The sequence below is a fragment of the Manis javanica genome, chromosome 4, assembly GCF_040802235.1.
Source record: "Manis javanica isolate MJ-LG chromosome 4, MJ_LKY, whole genome shotgun sequence".
NCBI classification, from domain to species: domain Eukaryota; kingdom Metazoa; phylum Chordata; class Mammalia; order Pholidota; family Manidae; genus Manis; species Manis javanica.
In genome coordinates this window covers 75,905,945-75,925,247 of record NC_133159.1, presented here as the reverse complement: position 1 = coordinate 75,925,247, position 19,303 = coordinate 75,905,945, and the positions used below count along the sequence as shown (strand labels likewise).

General features: G+C 36.5%; 1 protein-coding gene across 4 annotated transcripts in view; it reads right to left on the bottom strand.

Annotated features, from left to right (window-relative positions):
- The window catches only part of ZNF326 (zinc finger protein 326), a 59,636-nt gene extending 40,891 nt beyond the window's left edge, over nt 1-18,745 (bottom strand). Inside the window, exons 1-7 of one of the 4 annotated variants that reach the window (XM_036998170.2) lie at nt 18,575-18,686; nt 16,240-16,284; nt 8,282-8,317; nt 8,075-8,186; nt 5,798-5,958; nt 5,553-5,669; nt 2,977-3,175 (exon numbers count right to left, since the gene is read on the bottom strand). In XM_036998170.2, coding sequence (XP_036854065.1) covers nt 2,977-3,175; nt 5,553-5,669; nt 5,798-5,958; nt 8,075-8,114 — 517 coding nt within the window. In that variant the 5' untranslated portion in view covers nt 8,115-8,186; nt 8,282-8,317; nt 16,240-16,284; nt 18,575-18,686. Of the gene's footprint in view, nt 1-2,976; nt 3,176-5,552; nt 5,959-8,074; nt 8,187-8,227; nt 8,318-16,239; nt 16,285-18,574 lie in introns of those variants that run through there. The other 3 variants (XM_036998169.2, XM_036998172.2, XM_036998174.2) reach the window with 3 other exon arrangements.
- Between the last annotated feature and the right edge of the window lie 558 nt (nt 18,746-19,303).

Here is a 19,303-nt window from a genome sequence, read left to right as displayed (position 1 = left end):
ATATTGACCACTTAAAGGGTGTCAGATGATCGGCTATGGAGGTACACTTTTCTGATAATATTCCTTTCTCTTAATAAAAAAAAACAAAAGCAGTTCCTGTGTGGTGACCTCCAATGAGTTCTACACAATGGTATAAAGGGCATATCAAAGTGTAGGCAAAGGGTCTATTTGTTTTTATACATAAGATCAAAGCCTAATTTGGCTACCCAGAAAATGAACTAAGATACAATATGAAGAACTTCCAACATCAGCACTCTCTGGAAGACTCACACCAGAAGATGATCATCAAAAAACCTCAACAAAGATCCAGGCGATGCTGCAGTTGTAGCTGCATCCATCCCACCCTTTCCTGGACTTGCCATTGGAATGAAGAAGGAGATATCTAAGCTGGCCTGTGCATACAGTAAAACAACAAATCTGACTGGATCTATACTGTTGGAACTCAACCAAGAATTAGGAGAAGTGCAAGTTGTAGCGCTCCAAAATCTTCCGACTACAGACTATCTACGGTTAAAAGAACATATGGGATGTGAGCAGTTCCCAGAAATGGGTTGCTTTAATTTGTCTAATTTCTCTCAGACTGTTCAAGTACAGCTGGACAATATCCATCATATCATAGACAAATTTTCACAAATGCCTAGGGAGCCTAACTGGTTTTCTTGGGTTTCACTGGAGATGGCTGGTAATTATAGATCTGCTTTGTTTATGTAACTGTATTCCTATTATGTTAATATGTGTGCGCAATTTAATTAGTAGTTTAAAACCTATACATGCTTAAGTTACTCTACAAGAAGATATGTCAAAGAAATAATCAATCCTCCCATGTTTTCTTCCATATGCTACCTCTACAGCTTTACTTCTTCCTTCCTAATTACAACCCTTAAATAGAATTCATGCCTCATATTGAATTTACCGAGTATCATAATTCCTCCAGGTGGTAAAGATACCTCGAGACAAGTGCTGGGCATAGAAGCCACAGGGCATAAATCTGCAAAGAAGTAAAAAGCTAACCTTTTCAAACAATATGGCTTCTCTCTCACTTACCAACTTTACATCTCCCTGTATGGCCCCGGAAGATGACTGATTAGCCAGAGACGGGTAAGATTCCTCAAAGGAGGAACAACCTAAGACAGGCACAGTCGCAGGAAGGCCATCAGGTGAGAAATTGGGGATCAACAGTGGTGAAGCTTAGAACCTCACCCCTGTTTTGAGAGAAATCTGCATCCGTGGATGTTTTATTGCCCTTGTCTAGCTCGGATTAGCACATAGTCTACAGGCACACACCTGATCATCTACAATTGCTCTCTTGCAACACTAAACTATGTTTTCTACCTTTATCTTGCATCTACCTACCACTTCAGCAGTTTATTAAAAATAAAAATAATAATAATAATGGGAGAAATGTGGGATCCACATATAAATCAAGTATAAAAATCAAACAAATATTCATATTTGACCTCATTGTTTATAGTTCATAATGCGTGATCAAAACCGAAAGTTTCTGTGATGACTGCCCTTGTACTGTTCACCATGTAAGAACTTATTCACTATGTAAGAATTCGTTCACCATGTAAGAACTTGTTCGTTACGCTTCAGAAGATTGGAGACTGACGAGAATTAGGCTTGAGATGGATTAATGATTGTGCATTGAGCTCCCCTATACAGAATTTTATTGTTGTTAACAACCATTTGACAAATAAACGTTAGAGATGCCCTCTCCAAAAAAAAAAAAAAAAAAAATCTCTTGGACATAAACATGAGCTTCTTCATGAACATATCTTCCTGGGCAAGGGAAACAAAAGCAATAATGAACAAATGGGACTACATTAAACTAAAAAGCTTCTATACAGCAAAGGACACCACCAGTAAAACAAAAAGACATCCTATGCAAGAATATATACATAAATGACATATCCGATAAGGGGTTGATATTCAAATTATATAGAGAGCTCATGCACCTCAACAAAAAGCAAAAAAGCCAATTTAAAAAATGGCAGAAGAGCTGAACAGACACTTCTCCAAAGAAGAAATTCAGGTGGCCAACAGGCACATGAGAAGATGCTTCACATCACTAATCATCAGAGAAATGCAAATTAAAACCACAATGAGATATCACCTCACACCAGTTAGGATGGCCAACATCCAAAAGACAAACAACAAATGTTGGCAAGGATGTGGAGAAAGGCGAATCCTCCCACACTGCTGGTGGGAATGTAAAATAGTTCAACCATTTTGAAAAGCAGTATGGAGGTTCCTCAAAAAGCTCAAAATAGAAATAGCATTTGACCCAGGAATTCCACTCCTAGGAATTTACCCTAGGAATGCAGGATCCCAATTTGAAAAAGACATATGCACCCCTATGTTTATCGTATCACTATTTACAATAGTCAAGAAATGGAAGCAACCTAAGTGTTCATCAGGAGATGAATGGATAAAGAAGAGGTGGTACATATACACTGTGGAATATTATTCAGCCATGAGAAAACAAATCCTACCAATTGCAACAACATGGATGGAGCTAGAGGGTATTATGTTTACTGAAATAAGCCAGGTGGAGAAAGACAAGTACCTAATTATTTCACTCATCTGTGGAGTATAAGAACAAAGAAAAAAATTGAAGGAACAAAACAGCAGCAGCCTCACTGTACCCAAAAACGGACTAACAGTTACCAAAGGGAAAGGGACTGGGGAGGGTGGATGGGAAGAGAGGGTAAGGGGAAAGGGGGTATTATAATTAGCACACATAATGTAGTGGGTGGGGACATGGCGAAGGCAGTATAACACAGAGAAGACAAGTAATGATTCCATAGCATCTTACTATGCTGATGGACAGTGACTATAATGGGGTATGTGGTGGAGTCTTGTTAATAGGGGGAGTCTAGTGTCCACAACGTTGCTCATATAACTGCACATTAATACCAAAATATATATACATATATATATCTAGATCCATAGCAATTATGGTTTCTTACTTACTAGGTGATTTGCTCAGGCTCATTTTCTCCACAGGTTTTGCTAGCTTGGGTTTCTTAATAAAGGTTCCACCAGGCTTATTAAATGGTTGTATCATTTTTCTCTTTATTCCTCTTGCAGCAGCAACTGTCACATTGGTGGGTTTGTTTTGATAGTCAACAACAATTCCAGGTCTATGAATGCTTCCAAAATCACTCATATGCTGCAAATTTGTGAAATCAAGAAACATTAGCATAATGTCCAAAAATAAAGCATGAAGTCATACAAAATTTAAATGTTATCTAACAATTTTCACCTGAAAATTCCTCAGAATGTAACTAAATTTTACATGTCCACTCTGAATATACACATTGAAACACTCTGTAGATTATTACTTGAACTCAAATCCAGTGAATTAGTATTATTTCCAGTAGAACAAATATAGATGTTTCCTACCTATTTTTATATTTTTACAATTCAAAATTAATTGAGATTATAACCAACACATGTGCCTGTCAGAATGTTACCACTTGTACAACTCTCTGACAACTCCTCTTCAGAGTTCCTAGTTGATGTTTTCCCATGAAAAGACCTTAAAAGAAACCTTTATTTTACTAAAACCTGGCTTAAAACTAAGAAACACAAAGAACACCATATTTGAAGTTGGAAGTAAAAAAGATCCTGAAATCATTTAGGATTTCTCCCTGTTGAAAAAGGGAATGAGAAGGCTAGATGGAACATTAGTATGAAATAGGAGAGTTAAAGCATAACCATGCATCAACTTCCAAGACACACTTCAGATAAAGAATTGCATCTGACGTTCCATACACATTCTTACCTAAAGAAACATATCCTGACCCAGAAGCCCAAGAAGCAAAAGTTTATAGACGAAGAGTCATGCATCCAAACGACTCTTTGTGTCCCTTCCTCTTCTCTTGTCATTAAGAAAATCCACTACACCAAGAGGCCATATGTCCATAGAAATTTATTCTGCTAACCTTACTTTCAGAAGATAGACATGAGGAGTAATCTGAAGAGAAGGATCCAGTGGGAATTGTACAAGTGAAGATTAAAAAAGAAAACCCTGTTGGTTCATCTACCTCATTACAGGAGGAAAGAAAGAAAAGTCCATTCAGACTAGAATGGTGAATACAAAGTACAGAAATATCTGTTTTTCTATCAGGAAAACAAAATTGATATTTGGCAGTCTCACTAAGAAAAAAATCATTTGCCAAAAGTAATATACAGCATGGAAAATGTTAAGTGTTTTCCAAATTTTCAAACTGAAATAGATTTTCGATGTCAAAACCAAAGCCTATTACCCCCAACTATTTCCAATCAACCTACAATCATAAAATAAGATGGAACAGCAACTTACCAGTTGCTTTTATTTGTATATTATGCTTAGGAATACCTATCTAACCTAGTAGACTTGAATAAATTGGTGTTACCAGGTAATTTATATAGCCACATCAAAAAAAACCTGCATTAGTTATCCATTAAAGGTGCAATGCATTTTACATAAGTAAAGAGTTAACTGTTATAAATGCAAAACTGCTACACAAGCATGACAAACTACACTGATGTACCAAAGGCTCATGAACAGTCAAAAACGTGTGCCCTACTATATTTTTTATCAGAAGTACTTTCCTCTGCAAAGCGAATATTAAGAGCAACTAAGTTTTAAAAAATAAAAACATTTCTTACATTATAGCAATACAATATTCCTTATATGATGAAACTACATAATAAATCCACAATCTATATACACTTACTAGGTAAAACTTCATGTCAGTTAAGTTACCTAAGAAAATAAGGCATAATTTTTATACTATATACCCTGAAAGTAAACACTTGAAGACTAGCATATTTATTCATTGAAGAAATAATTTACAAAATATTACTTCCTAGGAAGGATTCATAGACATGTTTGTACAGGTAGGAAATTATTTCTCAATAGAAAAACTAGTGACACATAGAAAACAGAACACCCAGCAATAGAACATAATCTAAGAGAGTGAGTTAGCAAATTATACTGACCACAAATCATTCTCTAACCTACTATACATGTCAACTTTTTCACCATGTAAACATGGCTAAGCTACCCTCATCTATCACCAACTTCTGGTCTCTTGTGTTTAATGTGAAATATGGAGCTCTGAAGAAATCCTACATGCTAGAGGTTAGCAGCAAAATATAAACATTTATCATACATTGCACCTTTAACCTACTCAACAACTCCAAAAGGGTTCAGTTACCTTTTATAATAATCCAAGAACTGTCCCAGCAGCAAAACTGCTAGTGTTTACAAGGAAAAATGCAACTCCTTTTAACCCCTTTTAGACCAAACCGAACATCCTCACCTTTTTAATAAAGGGAGATTTGGCAAAACTTTATGAACAATCATCTCACACTGGCACTTATTTTCTAAGGTGCTGGAAAAACTTATACAAGAAATCTAAAAATTATGCTTATAACTCAGCTTTTGCTTCAAAATACACTGGGATGAACAGTGTTTACTCTAGTTGAAAACCATGGTCTTGAAAGGGTTTAAAAGAGTGACTAGTGAAAAGAATCTGAAAAGATTCTGTTGTACTTACTCCTCGGCCTCGGCCTCTGCCTGTTGATGGTCCTCCAAAAGCATCATAGTTTCTGCTTCCAAACGTACTTTCAGGATAAGCAGGCGTTCCTCTCCCCCGAGAGCCTACAGGTGCAGGCTTCATATGGGGTGAAGAAAAACTGCTGTAGGAAGAGTAATTCTCTCTTCCTCTGTCCTCCATAAACCCAGGCCTCAATTTTGAACGGGAGTAAGGTGCTTCCCAGCTAGACCCGCCCTGGTTTCTACCTCCGAAAGAGTCAAGGCTATTCCGGTAGGAGCTCTCAAATCGACCACCATAACTACCTCCGAAGCGGCTTTGTTCGGGTTCATTAAAACCATAGCCAGATCTGTACAGATCTCGCCCACCCAGAGAAGACCTGGAGTCGTAAGACTCATAAGGTCCAAACCTGGAAAAGTTGCACAGTGAGGGAAAAAACAAAAGTAAGCTTACTAATGTTAGACAATTCAAAAGACAAATTATCAGATGACATTTATCAACTAAAATTCATTTATACCATACTAGTTTGCACAGTTCTACTTTTGTTCACACTTGATTAGGGCTGGGCAGTCCAACATGAGACCAGATAGAAAGCTACCTGAGTCAGTTTTTAAATATGATTTGAGTCAAGTAAGCCTTAGCTTAAAAATCTGCTTTTTAGCAGCTTTTCTACTGTTATCAAAAAGAAGATTTGTCTCTCATTATTTAAGCCCAGCGCTAGTCTTGGAAAAAGTCATTTGCTAAAGTTCACAAACTATTCAAACTTTCTTTGAATCCATCCCTAATACCAGAAAATACAAAATATTTACAGTATTTTGGCTTTCAGTTGGGAAACAAATTGAAGACTACAAAGATGTACAAAATACGCTATTTGTGACACATAAGAGATCCTTCTGCACCTCCAATAATCTATATCACAAAACTGCTTCATTGTGGCTGTAGGAGTCAAATTTTGGAGAATTATCTCTGGTTATAAAACTTGACAATCTGCCAAACTTTGGCTAAGGTCAATAATCAATCCTCAGTCACTTTTCACATATGGACTAGAAAATCTAACAAATCTAAAAGGATAAGCACATAAAAGACCACCAACATATATCCCCTGCATATGAATTTTCAAAGCAGATGAGAAACAATACATTTTATAATGTGTTCTATTACTTGAAAAATTATCTACTGGCAGGAAATTATCACATAAAACTACTCTAAAAAAAGGGAGTACACAGTCTCCTCCAGGTTTTAATCAAGTCAGCAGAAGAAACAAATCATCTCACAAATCTAAAGCATGAATTACAGAAGTTGCTTGGTATCTTACAACATAGTTATGCAAAGGCCCACAATTATACAAGATAAACAATAACATCTACATAGTTTATGTACATTACATTTACAATGTAATAGGGCAATAACTGTTATATTAAAACATTTAAATGTGTTACATTACTTAGATTATTACACATCACTAAATAGAAGGTACTATTTGCCTGTGAATCCTAGGAACCATATAAAAATTACTCCTCTTTCCAACTACATTTTTCAGAACATCTATCACATAAGAAAAACTATTGTATCTGTTTATTTTTCTTGATTTTTTTCCTACTATAAACCATAGTGGCACACTTGAGGCAGAAAGGAGAGTAAGTATCATTCAGTACATACAGTCTTAAGGAATCCGATCCTTTATTTATGAAGAAGGATGATATTTTCAGTGTTTCCTAACTAGTTTTACTTACTAGTGGGAATCTTTGTGCCTCAAAAAGTAGACCCCTTCACATGAAATGTGGTCAACCCTAAAGCCTGCAGTAGTTCAACTAGTTTAAGCTTTACACAGTATCAACAATGAAGTATAAATACAACCTCAACTCCAGTGCATTAAAATAAGTAAAGGTATAGTATTCATGGCTTTAATACAATGTTCCTAGACTAGAGCACAAGTGTCGCTGGTGTAAGCAGTGCCTACCAATAAATAACCTACACATGATTTAAAGAAAATTGTTATTATAAAATGCTCTTCCAACTTACTTTAAAATTTAAATTTTAAAAATACCTATCGTCAATATTTCTTAGAAATTGAATGCTACTAGGCTTGTTCACTTAAACCCATTCTAGTCAGATTGCTTTTCTGTTTTACAGAGCACCCCACATTAGTATAAATTTCTTAAAAATCATAAAGAAAAAGCTTCACAAATAGTATTTCCAATAACATTTTTGCATCATTTGTTCAGAACATTCTGACTCATGAGTTAGAAGTAAAAGAAGAAAAAATAAAAAGTTCACTGCTAAAGACAGAAAATTTCACTGTTCTATCAAAATGATAATAGCATTCTGAGGTTTCCTTAAAATATGCCTGCCAGTGACCCTGAGATAATTTTTATAACTATTAAGACTATTAAACACTTAAGGTGATTATTCAATATCAAATAATGTAGTTCACATATCATAACACTCTTTAAGGAATACTTAAATTATAATATCCAGAATCTTACAATCATCTAATTATTTGGCCAAATGATTAAGCAATTTACCTGCTACCCCCACCACCACCACTGTGATTGTCCATGCCATATGACTGGTTTAGGTAGGAGTCCATGGATCTTTGACCCCCATAGGATCCATGGCCATAGTCACGATCCATCCCTACAAAGAGTTTAAAAAGAAAAAAATTAAATGATGCTCACCTTTACTGGCACTCAAAAGAAGAATTTTTAGATAAATATCCTTGAATATCAGACCTCCATAAGATCCAGGGCCATAATCACGATCCATTCCTAAAAAAAGATTCAATTACAAAAGGTCAGTAAAGTGTAACATTCTCTTCAGGAATCTTTGCATAAAGCATGAGACTGTCATGTCAATACTGAGATAATAATTCATCATTAACATTTAAGCTAAACTCACACTAGACACGTAAGGAAAACACACAGATGATAATGTACTGAAAAATCAAATTTCCTAGAAACCCAATTTTTCTAAGAAGAACATTAATTAAAGAGCTCTATATTAGAATTAGTTTCGATTTAACTACAAAGTTATTTGACTAGAGAACTACAGTAAGGTCCTGTAGGTACTATATAGTATATAATTAATAACAAGTAATTCTTTTCTCAAGAAGTCAGCATTTAATAATGTCAAAAGGGAACAATTTTGTTACTATTTTTCTGTAGCTAACCACTCTCAAATGTCTGAAAACTCAGAACCAGACACATTTTCAATTAGCCTAATTTCAATTAGTTCATATAATAACTGAAATAAATTATTTTTAAAAAGTAAGATCAGAATGGGTACAATCTATGGTACTGTACCTGCAAATAATAGTAACTCAACAAATAAATTTAAATCCTCAAATACTCTGAGTAAAGGGTATGAATATAAATTTTAGCAATACAAACACTAAAAAAAACCTAATACAGTAAGAGTATTTGGTATGTTTTATTACACTTTAATTCCACCTATACTCCAACTTACGATATGAAAATTAAACACAACAGGTAATAAAATGAATCTGCTATGATTATAGAAATGAGAAAATTTAAAAACCATTTAGAATGTGTTTCCTATAAAGTTCTTTAAAAACCTTCATTACCACTCTCCCCAAATTTTACAGACTAATACAATAGCATACACAGAGCAAATACTGTTAACTTATATTTTTAAAAACACTAAATTTTAATTACAATCATTTAAATATTTCTGGTATTTGCAACATCATTAACAGCAGTAACAATTTTACAAAAATAATACTCAGAATCTTCCAACTTCAAACCTGAATGGGACCTAAATGATCATTTAATCTTCTCATTTTATAAATAAGGGAACTAGGTCCAATGAGATGAAACGATTTTCCCAAAATCCCAGAAGTAGTGACCCCTCTAGCTTCATGCTGTTGCTTCTACATCAAACATTCTACTCTTCCACCCCACACACCTGTTTATTGAAATCTTCTAATCTTTTACAGTTCATTTCAAACCCTAATCCTTTCAAAAACACTTTTGAAATTATCATCTCTTTCTTCTGAAAAGCTACAAAAGTTTGTAGCTCTCATGTAATACTCGAGATACCCTGCCTTACATTGCATTTGTGGGCCTCACCTTAAGTGTATACTAGATTCTGTAGTCAGGGTCTGATTTTCACTTATTTTTATATACCCTAGAGCAGTAGTTCTCAAGGAACAATTTGTTGACCACTAGGAGTTACCAGGACCCCTCCTTTAGGTGGTCCAAAAGGTAAAATATTTTCATAAATAATACTAACACATTATTTGCCTCTTTCAGTGTTGATAGTTTCATTGAAAATGCAAAAGCACTGGTGGGTAAAACTACTGGTGTCATAAAACCAGACTGTGTTAGTAGTCACTGTATTTTCCAACATCGCACCCTTGCAGTAAAAACTAATGAAATTAAAATGTCACCTGCACTTCAAATGCTCTTAATGAAGTAGTTAATGAAGAATTATTAATTTTATTAAATCATGACCTTTGAGTGCACTTCCTTTCTGATATTCTGTGTACTAAAGTGGCAAGTACACAGAAAGCAATTTGGCTGCATGCTAAAGTACCATAGCTCTCTCCAGAAAAAGCATTACACAAGTGTTTGGTTTATGAACTGAATTAGTGACTTTTTATAAGGAATACCACTTTTACTAGAAAGATTAACATTCAGAAACTATGGCTTTCAGACATGGGCATCTGGGCAGACATTTTCTCAAAGTAAACCTAAGTGAAAATGTCACTTTAAGAAAAACAAGTGACAGTAATCGTCAGTGACAAAATTTAAGCTTTCAAGTAAAGTTAGAATTTTATAAAACTTGCAAGTACTACCTTAAACCAGACAGCTTTCTAATACTTAAAGGCTTTCTGATAAAATCAATAGTGGTATTAATGAATGTAACTTCATTTATATTGTACAATACAATCTGTCAATATTTGGAAAATCTGAGTAACTCAGTAAACCAGTATTTTCCAAGTAACTAATGCCTGATATTACAGGATCATACATGGTAAAAAGACCCATGCAAAGTTTAAGACATACCAATGGATTTTAATACAACAGAATACAAGCCATTTATCAATATACAAAAGCATTAATAAGTTATTTTACATTACTTTTTACACGAAGACTTCTAACCAGGTAATTATATTTATAGCACATCTCAGTTCAGACTATCTATGTTGCGAGTGCTCAATTGCTACATGTGGTTAGTAGCAACCATGAGACAACACAGTTCTAGACTAACAAAACAGTCCATTATTTGTGTTTAGAGTTGATAAGTACGTAGTATAATATATGCTCTTATCTCTCATATAAAAGACAATTTTGAGATTAAAATAAAGTTTTCAGGATAAAAACTTTCCTCTAAAGCCTTGTATTAAAGAAGCATCTTAGAGTTTAGGCAGGTACACAAAGCAAAAAAACCCTGTATTTTGTTATTTCTCCTAGTTGCTATTTTGAGTTAGCAGAGACTGCCTCTGGATATTAACTCCTTCAGTTTTTTTATTTTTATGTTTTTATTTCACTATGGAGTCATAAATTACTAGTCTTATTGAACACTCACCTTGTGCCAGGCACTGTGGAGTACAAAAATTAATAGTTACCTTTATATAGCAATGACTTTGCTTTATTGCTCACAGTACTGTTACAACTCAGTTAATTAAAAAGGAAAAAAAGAAAAGTCTTTATACTGTATATAATCAGTGTGATTATAGGGATATATTGTATAAGATGACTATTTATATATGAACACTATTCTTCCAGGTTATCAAATGAACTTAAAAATCATTTTAAAAACAAACTATAAGCATACATTGTATCTCCCAAAGGAGAAATTCGGTTGGCAAATGGGCACATGAAAAGATGCACATTGCTAATCATCAGAGAAATGTAAATTAAAACCACAATGAGATATCACCTCACACCAGTTAGGATGGCCAACATCCAGAAGACAGACAACCACAAATGCTGACGAGGATGTGGAGAAAGGGGAATTCTCCTACACTGCTGGTGGGAATGTAAATTAGTTCAACCATTGTGGAAAGCAGTATGAAGGTGAGGAACCTCCATTCCTCAAAAAACTAAAAATAGAAATACCATTTGATCTGGGAATTCCACTTCTAGGAATTTACCCAAAGAATGCAGGATTCTAGATTCAAAAAGACATACGCACCCCTATGTTTATTGCAGCACTATGTACAATAGTGAAGAAATAGAAGCAACCTAACTGTCCATCAGTAGATGAGTGGATAAAGAAGATGTGGTACATATACACAATGGAATATTAATGAGCCGTAAGAAAACAAATCCTACAATTTGCAACAACATGAATGGAGCTAGAGGGTATTATGCTCCGTGAAATAAGCCAGCAGAGTAAGACAAGTACCAAATGATTTCACTCATCTGTGGAGTATGACAAAGAAAAAACAAAACGGCAGTAGACTCACAGAACCCAAGAATGGACTAACAGTTACCAAAGGGAAAGGGACTGGGGAGGGTGGATGGGAAGGGAGGGGTAAGGGGATTAAGGGGCATTACAATTAGCACACATAATATGGGGTGGGCACAGGGAAGGCAGTACAGCACAGAGAAGACAAGTAGTGACTCTATAGCATCTTACTACGCTGATAGACAGTGACTGTAATGGGGTATGTGGTGGGGACCTGATAATGGGGGGAATCTAGTAACCACAACATTGCTCATGTGATTGTATATTAATGATACCACAATAAAAAAAAAGAATGCATTATCTCTACTATTAAATAAGTAATTCACTAAAAAATAAAACTGACCTAATATCAAATCTATCACTTTGATTACTCTACCATGATAGATTAACAAATGTTAAAACTCATTTACAATTAATCAAAAGGAAGGAGCTGTGTAGTAGTAGGAAAAAACAACTGATTTATGATTACAGTAACTGAGTTGTGTGACACTAAGTCTTGAATGGCACCACTTTTTACCACCTCGACACTACTACTAGCATCCTCACGCAGGCCATGAGCATCTCCCACCTACATTATTGCAATACCCTGCTAACTGGTTTTCCTGCTTCCACTTTTGCTCCCTTTCTGCTTATTCTGAAGAAAATAGCCAGAATAATTCTGCTAATATATAACCTAAATCATGCATGTTTCATGCTCACTACCTTCTGATGGGTTTCCCATCTTACTCCAAATAAAAGCCAAAGCCTTAAAATATGCTAGAAGGCCCTATACCAGTTCTTAACTAGGGACAATTTTGTGTCCCAGGGGACATCTGATAATGTCTGAAAACATTTTTGGTTATAACAACTGAAGGGCAAGTGCTACACACACTTAATGCAGAAGCCAAGGATGCTGCTAAACATCTACAATGCACAACAAAGAATTATCCAGTACAACATCAATAGTGCTGAAGCTGAGAAATCCTATGCTATATATGATCCACCCCACCCCCTCTTAAATTCATCTTCTACTATTCCCCTTATTCACTATAGTGCAACTATACTAGGCCCATAACTATTCCTAGAATACAACTGGCATATGCCCTTTTTTGAACCGGCTGTTCCCTCTGCCCAGAATGCTCTTCTGTATCTGTACTGCTCACTCCCTCAACTCTTTCAGGTCTTCACTTTCTATTGCTTCTTAGATATATGCAAATTATCTTTGATTTTCAATGCCTTCTGGCAACAACTTATCATTCTGACCTTAAGACTTCACAGCAAAAACCATTTGCTTTAGTCAGCCAGTCTTCTACATATCTCGGAAGCACAATGCACTCAGCTCGAACTTTGTTTGTACTTTCCCGCTATCTGGAATGCTCTCCCCTTTTTTGTTTGCTTTTTATAAAAGAGGTATTTTGGAACATGGAGACACTGGAAATACAACTTCCTTCCAAGAAATGGTGCAGAAGAAATCTGTATCTTCCCATTTTCCCATGCCTTCTACTTCATTTCAGTTGCTGGAGAATACAGTGTTAACAATGGATTATATTGCTGGTGTCATTTGGCAACTACTTACCTCTTATAGCCTAAAGCCTGTAACATTCTTCCTCTAGATAGCCTCACAGCTTGAATCCTCACCTCCCTCAAATCAGCGCTCAAATGTCACCTTCTTAGTGAGTCCTTCCCAGCTACTCTCTTTATAATTCTAACACAGATACACACACACACACACACCCCTACCCTGTGTTATTTTGCTTCCTAGCAATGACTACCACCTAACATACAATATATATTACTTATTACTTCTTCATCTTGTTTACTGCCTATTTCATCCCACCAGACTACTCTCCACAAGGGCAAGAGTATTTGTCCCTTTTGTTTACTATTATATTGTCAGTTCCCAGAACAGTATCTGAATATCTGAACAGTGATTCAATAAATATCTGTTGAATAAAGTCAAATTACATCCCTGAAATTAAGTTCTTCTTCATAAAGTGTACATAATTCAGACTTGAAATATTGTCAAGCACTGGTCTTTAACCAGCAGTATATTCCAAAATCATTCAGAATACTTTTTCATAACATACACAGCCAGGAACCACTTGCCATAAAATTAAGATTTCAGAGAACTAAAGTGTGTCCTGAACAAACATACTTTGAAAGAGCTCCCCAGGGGAGTCTAACAATCACCCTCAAATGAGAACCACTGTTAAAACTAAAATTAACAGAAAAAGTCATAACATTAGTAAAACAATAACCAAAAAAGATACATGCAGCCTGTTCATTGCAGGATTATTTACAATAGCCAAGATATGGAAACAACCTTAGTACCCTTTGGATGAATAGATAAGAAATTACACACACACACAGAAATATTATTCAGCCTGAAAAAAGAATGGACTATTACCGTTTGTGACAATATGGATGGACCTTGAGGTCATTACGTTAAGTGAAATTAGCCAAACAGAAAGACAAATACCATCTGATTTCATATATATGTGGAACTTAAACAAAACACAAACAAACAAGATGCTATACTCATAGATACAGAGAACAGATTGGTGGTTGCAAGAGGAAAGAAGTGGTAAAGGCGGATGAAATGGGTAAAGGGAGTCTAAAGGTACAAACTGCCAGCTATAAAGTCACAGGGATGCTATGTACAGCATGGTGACTACAGTTAACAAAACTATATTGTATATTTTAAAGTTGCTAAGAAAATCTTAAAAGTTCTCATTACAAGAAAAAAATATGTAACTATGTATGGTGACAGATAACTAGACTTATTGTGGTGATCATTTTGCAGTGTTTACAAATACTGAATCATTATGTTTTACACCTGCAACTACTTTGTTATATGTCAAATTATACATGAATAATAAAGTGCATCTTGTAACAAACCAAACAAGTTATAACATTTGTGATAGAAATATCTGAAGCTGTTTCTGCAACAGTGTACATTAAGAAAATAAACTTCTGGCCCTGTATGATACTACATCTCAGTCTTACATTTGGATACCAAGTCCAACTTTCTGATAAATCCTACTGGAGATTACAGCCTTTTATCATTCCAAATCTATCTCTTTGGTAAAAGTACTACTCCTACTTACTCCAATTTAAAATCCTGGGTTCATTTTTATTCATCATTTTTAATTTTCTACTCACTACTAGTCATCCTGCAAGTTCTGCTAATTTTCTCTAGAAACAACTTAATATTTATTTAAATTAGTATTGTCTCCTCCCAAGTTCTGGGTCTTAAAATCCTTACACCTAAGTTTATAAAAAAGCTTTGTATCTAATATTACAGTTTTTCAATCTATACTAAATGTAAATGCAAATTAAGCTTCCACTGGTAATTTTATTATGTCATCGTCCAGCTCAAAAATATACTCCTCAGCATTCAAAGTTTAATGACTACTTCATATGTTGAGTCTTTTCAGCCTACTTCAAAGTTTCTCAGAACTTGACTGGCTGGTAATTATTCCCATAAAATGATATAGTATTCTTTATTTGCTAAGTACATTTGCTTCAGTTCTATTTTGTAAACATACTATATTCTGTATAACAGATGAATTTTGCATTTCTCTGGCAATCAGGATATTTAACTCCTCTCTCTGAGGTCCTTCATATCATGCCTTTTTTTAACCTCTTCAAATTGTTCTATATTCTTTTTTCTGCGATCATCCTGTCCGGCAGAGTCTTAACTTTAATAACTACCAAAATAACATACAAATGTATTCTGCATACTTCTTATGCTCAATGCAGTCACACTCAAACATCATGCTTATGTCAATAACCAGGCTTCTTCCTGTGCTCCTCTAAGACAGGTCTTTATATACTAATACATTTGGACACATTAAAACAAATGACCTCAAAAACAAAGTCAAAATGCATTAAAATAGAAGCAATATTGAACCAAGCCAATAATCCACTTAATCCACTTTACTCAATATGAAAGCCTCTATTTCAACAACAGTAACTTAGCTAGTTTTCTTGTAACTCATCACTTAGAATGTAGTTAGGGTCCTTTGGAATAAATTAAAGGAGTCATAATTCCAATAAAACAAAGAGCCAAACTTATCTGAATAGCCCTAATTTACTCTGATCCCAAATTCCCTAATTCCTGTATTACATATAGTTTAACACTTAGAAGTGATACATTAATAAACAAAACAATGACTGCTGCTAGCTTTTTACATTGTTACTTTATGTGTACACAAAGAAAAACTGAAATGTATTCCTTTAATGTAGTTAAGAGCAAACGAAAGAGGATACTCACCATTAAAGCCCTGATAAGTATTTCTGCAAGCAGAGTGTGTATAATCTATGAAGACACATTTAACAGAAAGGAATTAGTGCAATATTAGCAAAAATCTGAAATTATACACGCATCTATTCAAAACAAATACATATTTTTAAATGCCATTAATTATCTGTAAAAATAGGTATATACAATTATGAATATTTCATCTGGGATAACATATTTCTCTTTCTTGTCACTATCTCCCCAAATAGCAGGTTTTTCATTGAAATTATGGTAACATAAAAATCAACTTATAACACCTGATACATAATAAAAGCTGAAAGAGGAGCTCCAGTACTGGCTTATATGGAATGACAACAAGAAAGGCAGACAGATTAAATTATGTATCAACTAATGCAAAAAGCAGAGACATCTGAAAATTGATATTATGTGATATATAATTATTTCAAAGTTGATATTGTCTTTATAAAGATCTCAAGATCTTACTTGAGAAATGCTTATGGCTGTATCGGTGTGTGCTATGTATATCTAGGATGTGTTATCACAGAAAAACATTACTGGCAATTTTCCTGTCAAAACTAATTTGGCAATTGTTAAATCCTTTAGTTAATTTTACTAATAAATACTGAAAGAAAGGAATTTAATTTGGATACAACAGAATCCAGCTATAATACACAGGATTAGATTAAGATACACAGTTTGTCAAATATAGTGGTGCGGGCGGGTGAGGAGGGAGCAGGAGAGAGAAAGTATTTTATCACTGACATGGTTTAGAATTTTATCACTGACACTGTTTAGAATTGTAGGCATATGATGATAATAAAAAGCAGACAGACTATGTTTTATTATTGTTTTACAATTCTCTACAGAAACTGGATTCCCTTATGAGGAAAGGGGACCATTCTCATGGCTCCCTTCCCCTACTTGAGTAGCTTCTGCTAGACTGAGCATTGGTACTGTCATCAAACTTTGGCAAGAAAACAGAGCAGTATTTTTTTAATTTCATTCCCAATTCTGGCCCTTCAAATAAACAAAATTTAACAGTATCCACATCAAAATGAGTCAAATTCCAACTAAAACAAACAAAAACACCAGAGTGCGCTACTGTTAATAACTTCCTATTTCAAAGTAACTTAAAAGTGTCCACAAAAGGAGTATTTCAATCCACCTTCACACACTTAGATTTGGCAACCTTAACTCTTTGTGATACAAAATCAAATCAAAGCTCAGTAGTTCATTAAGTCAGACTAACATGCTGAGATCATTTACATGATGAAATCACTCCACATTTAATATTAAAGATAATTTTCTGGTTGGCTTAGAAGCTCACAACTAGTCAGTTTTTAACTGAACTGGTTTTATTTAGAAATGTCTGGTTACTCAGGATGAAATCCAGTTTAATCATTCAAGCCCTTATTTAACGTATCTTGACACCAATTCCTATAAAAGTTGGTTTATATGGAATTATAAGACAAATTTGAAGAAATTTGAAGACAAGGTGAAGACCAAATTAATTTTACTTTGTGACCCTGTGGAAATGGTGTAAAGAACTGGTGTGAGAGACAACTGAAAGGTATTGCTAAAATGCAGTTTATCTAAACAGTAAACCCACCCAGGCGTCTGTGTATAGGTCTGAATTTGAAGGGCATGTGATACTGCGCCAGAATTCTGATAATTTAAGTCCCATTCATACACAATCCGAAGAAAAATACTTGGGTTCACATAAGTATTTCTAATTAGGAATTAAGGGTCAGGTCATTTGGGTGGATAAACACCCTAGGTTTTCCAACCAGAAATACCTTACTTTCCATTCTGTATAGACTCTACCCATACTTAGCGCTTACACACGCCCTTTAAACTCAACTTAAACGGAGACAACCAGGAACATCGCTGTGAACAAGCCTCTGAAAACTGTACCTGGCAAGAAGGAAGCGGGGACTGAGGCTTTGCTAAAAGGACGAGCTGGGTCGCCGCCCCGTGGGGCGAAGGCGAGGCCAGGCGGCGGAGGCTCCACCTGCCCCTTTGCCCGAGACGGGGAACTGGAAGCGCCGGGGCGATTTCCACGCACCGGGCCGGCGCTAGTCCAGGGCCCGAGAAGGGAGGCCGCCGCGGGCCGGGAGCGTCCTCCTCCGCACCGGGCAGGCACGGAACGCCAGGTCCCGGGCGCCGGGATCCGGGCAGCGGGCCCCCAGAGGCCGACTCCGAGCGCCGGGCCCGCGGCGGGCGGGCGGGCGGCCTCCGGGCCCGCAGAACAAAGCCCGCAACGGCCATCTTGAGACGGTAAACAGACCCCCGGGGCGGCCACCCCGCCTCCCGCTAGCCGCGGCACCCGGCCAGAAGCTGCGCTTACCGTCCTCGAAGTCCATGTTGAAGGCTCGGGCCCACGGCTCGGCGGCGCTGGGCTAAGCTGTGGCCGGAGGCGAGCGCCGCGACGCGCGGCTCCACACCGCCAGTCCTTGAGACCAAGAGCAGCGCTGCCGGCCCGGGAGCCGCAGGCCACGGTGAGGCTGGGGGGCGGAGCCGGTCGGCGCTCGGCCGCCGCAGCGCAGCCTGCGATTGGCTGGCGAGGGTTGGTGGGCGGGCCCTCGAGTGGGGGCGGGAAGCAGGTCCGCTGTCAAGCTCGCGGATGCTGACCCTTCTGGAGTCTCCGTGAAGGAAGGAAGGTGAAGGAAGAAAGGAGTGCCGACACTGGCTGGGGTTTCTGAAAAGCCAGCTGCGTCTCCTGGAAAGGCTGGCTGCGGCCCGCCATTTTTGATCCTGGCAAGACCGAAAGGATCTGGTTGGAATACCTTCCTCCTGCCCAAGCTAATAAACCACGTGCCGACCTTCTGCTTTTTTTTGGCCGATGATGACTGATCAGAAAATTAAAATACTTAGGGACTTCTGCCCTGTAGACGCCAAAGTCCCAGAAGTTTTTCTGAACTCTGAGCAGAGGAGAACCGATTGCTAAAAAGGATACAATTATGGGAGTGATCCAAGACAGGCTATTATCAAGTTCCAGACTTTGAGGTACGAAATAAAAACGTTGTAAAAGTTCACAAAGAAGATTTGTGGCAGAAGTCCAAAACTTGCAGGACCA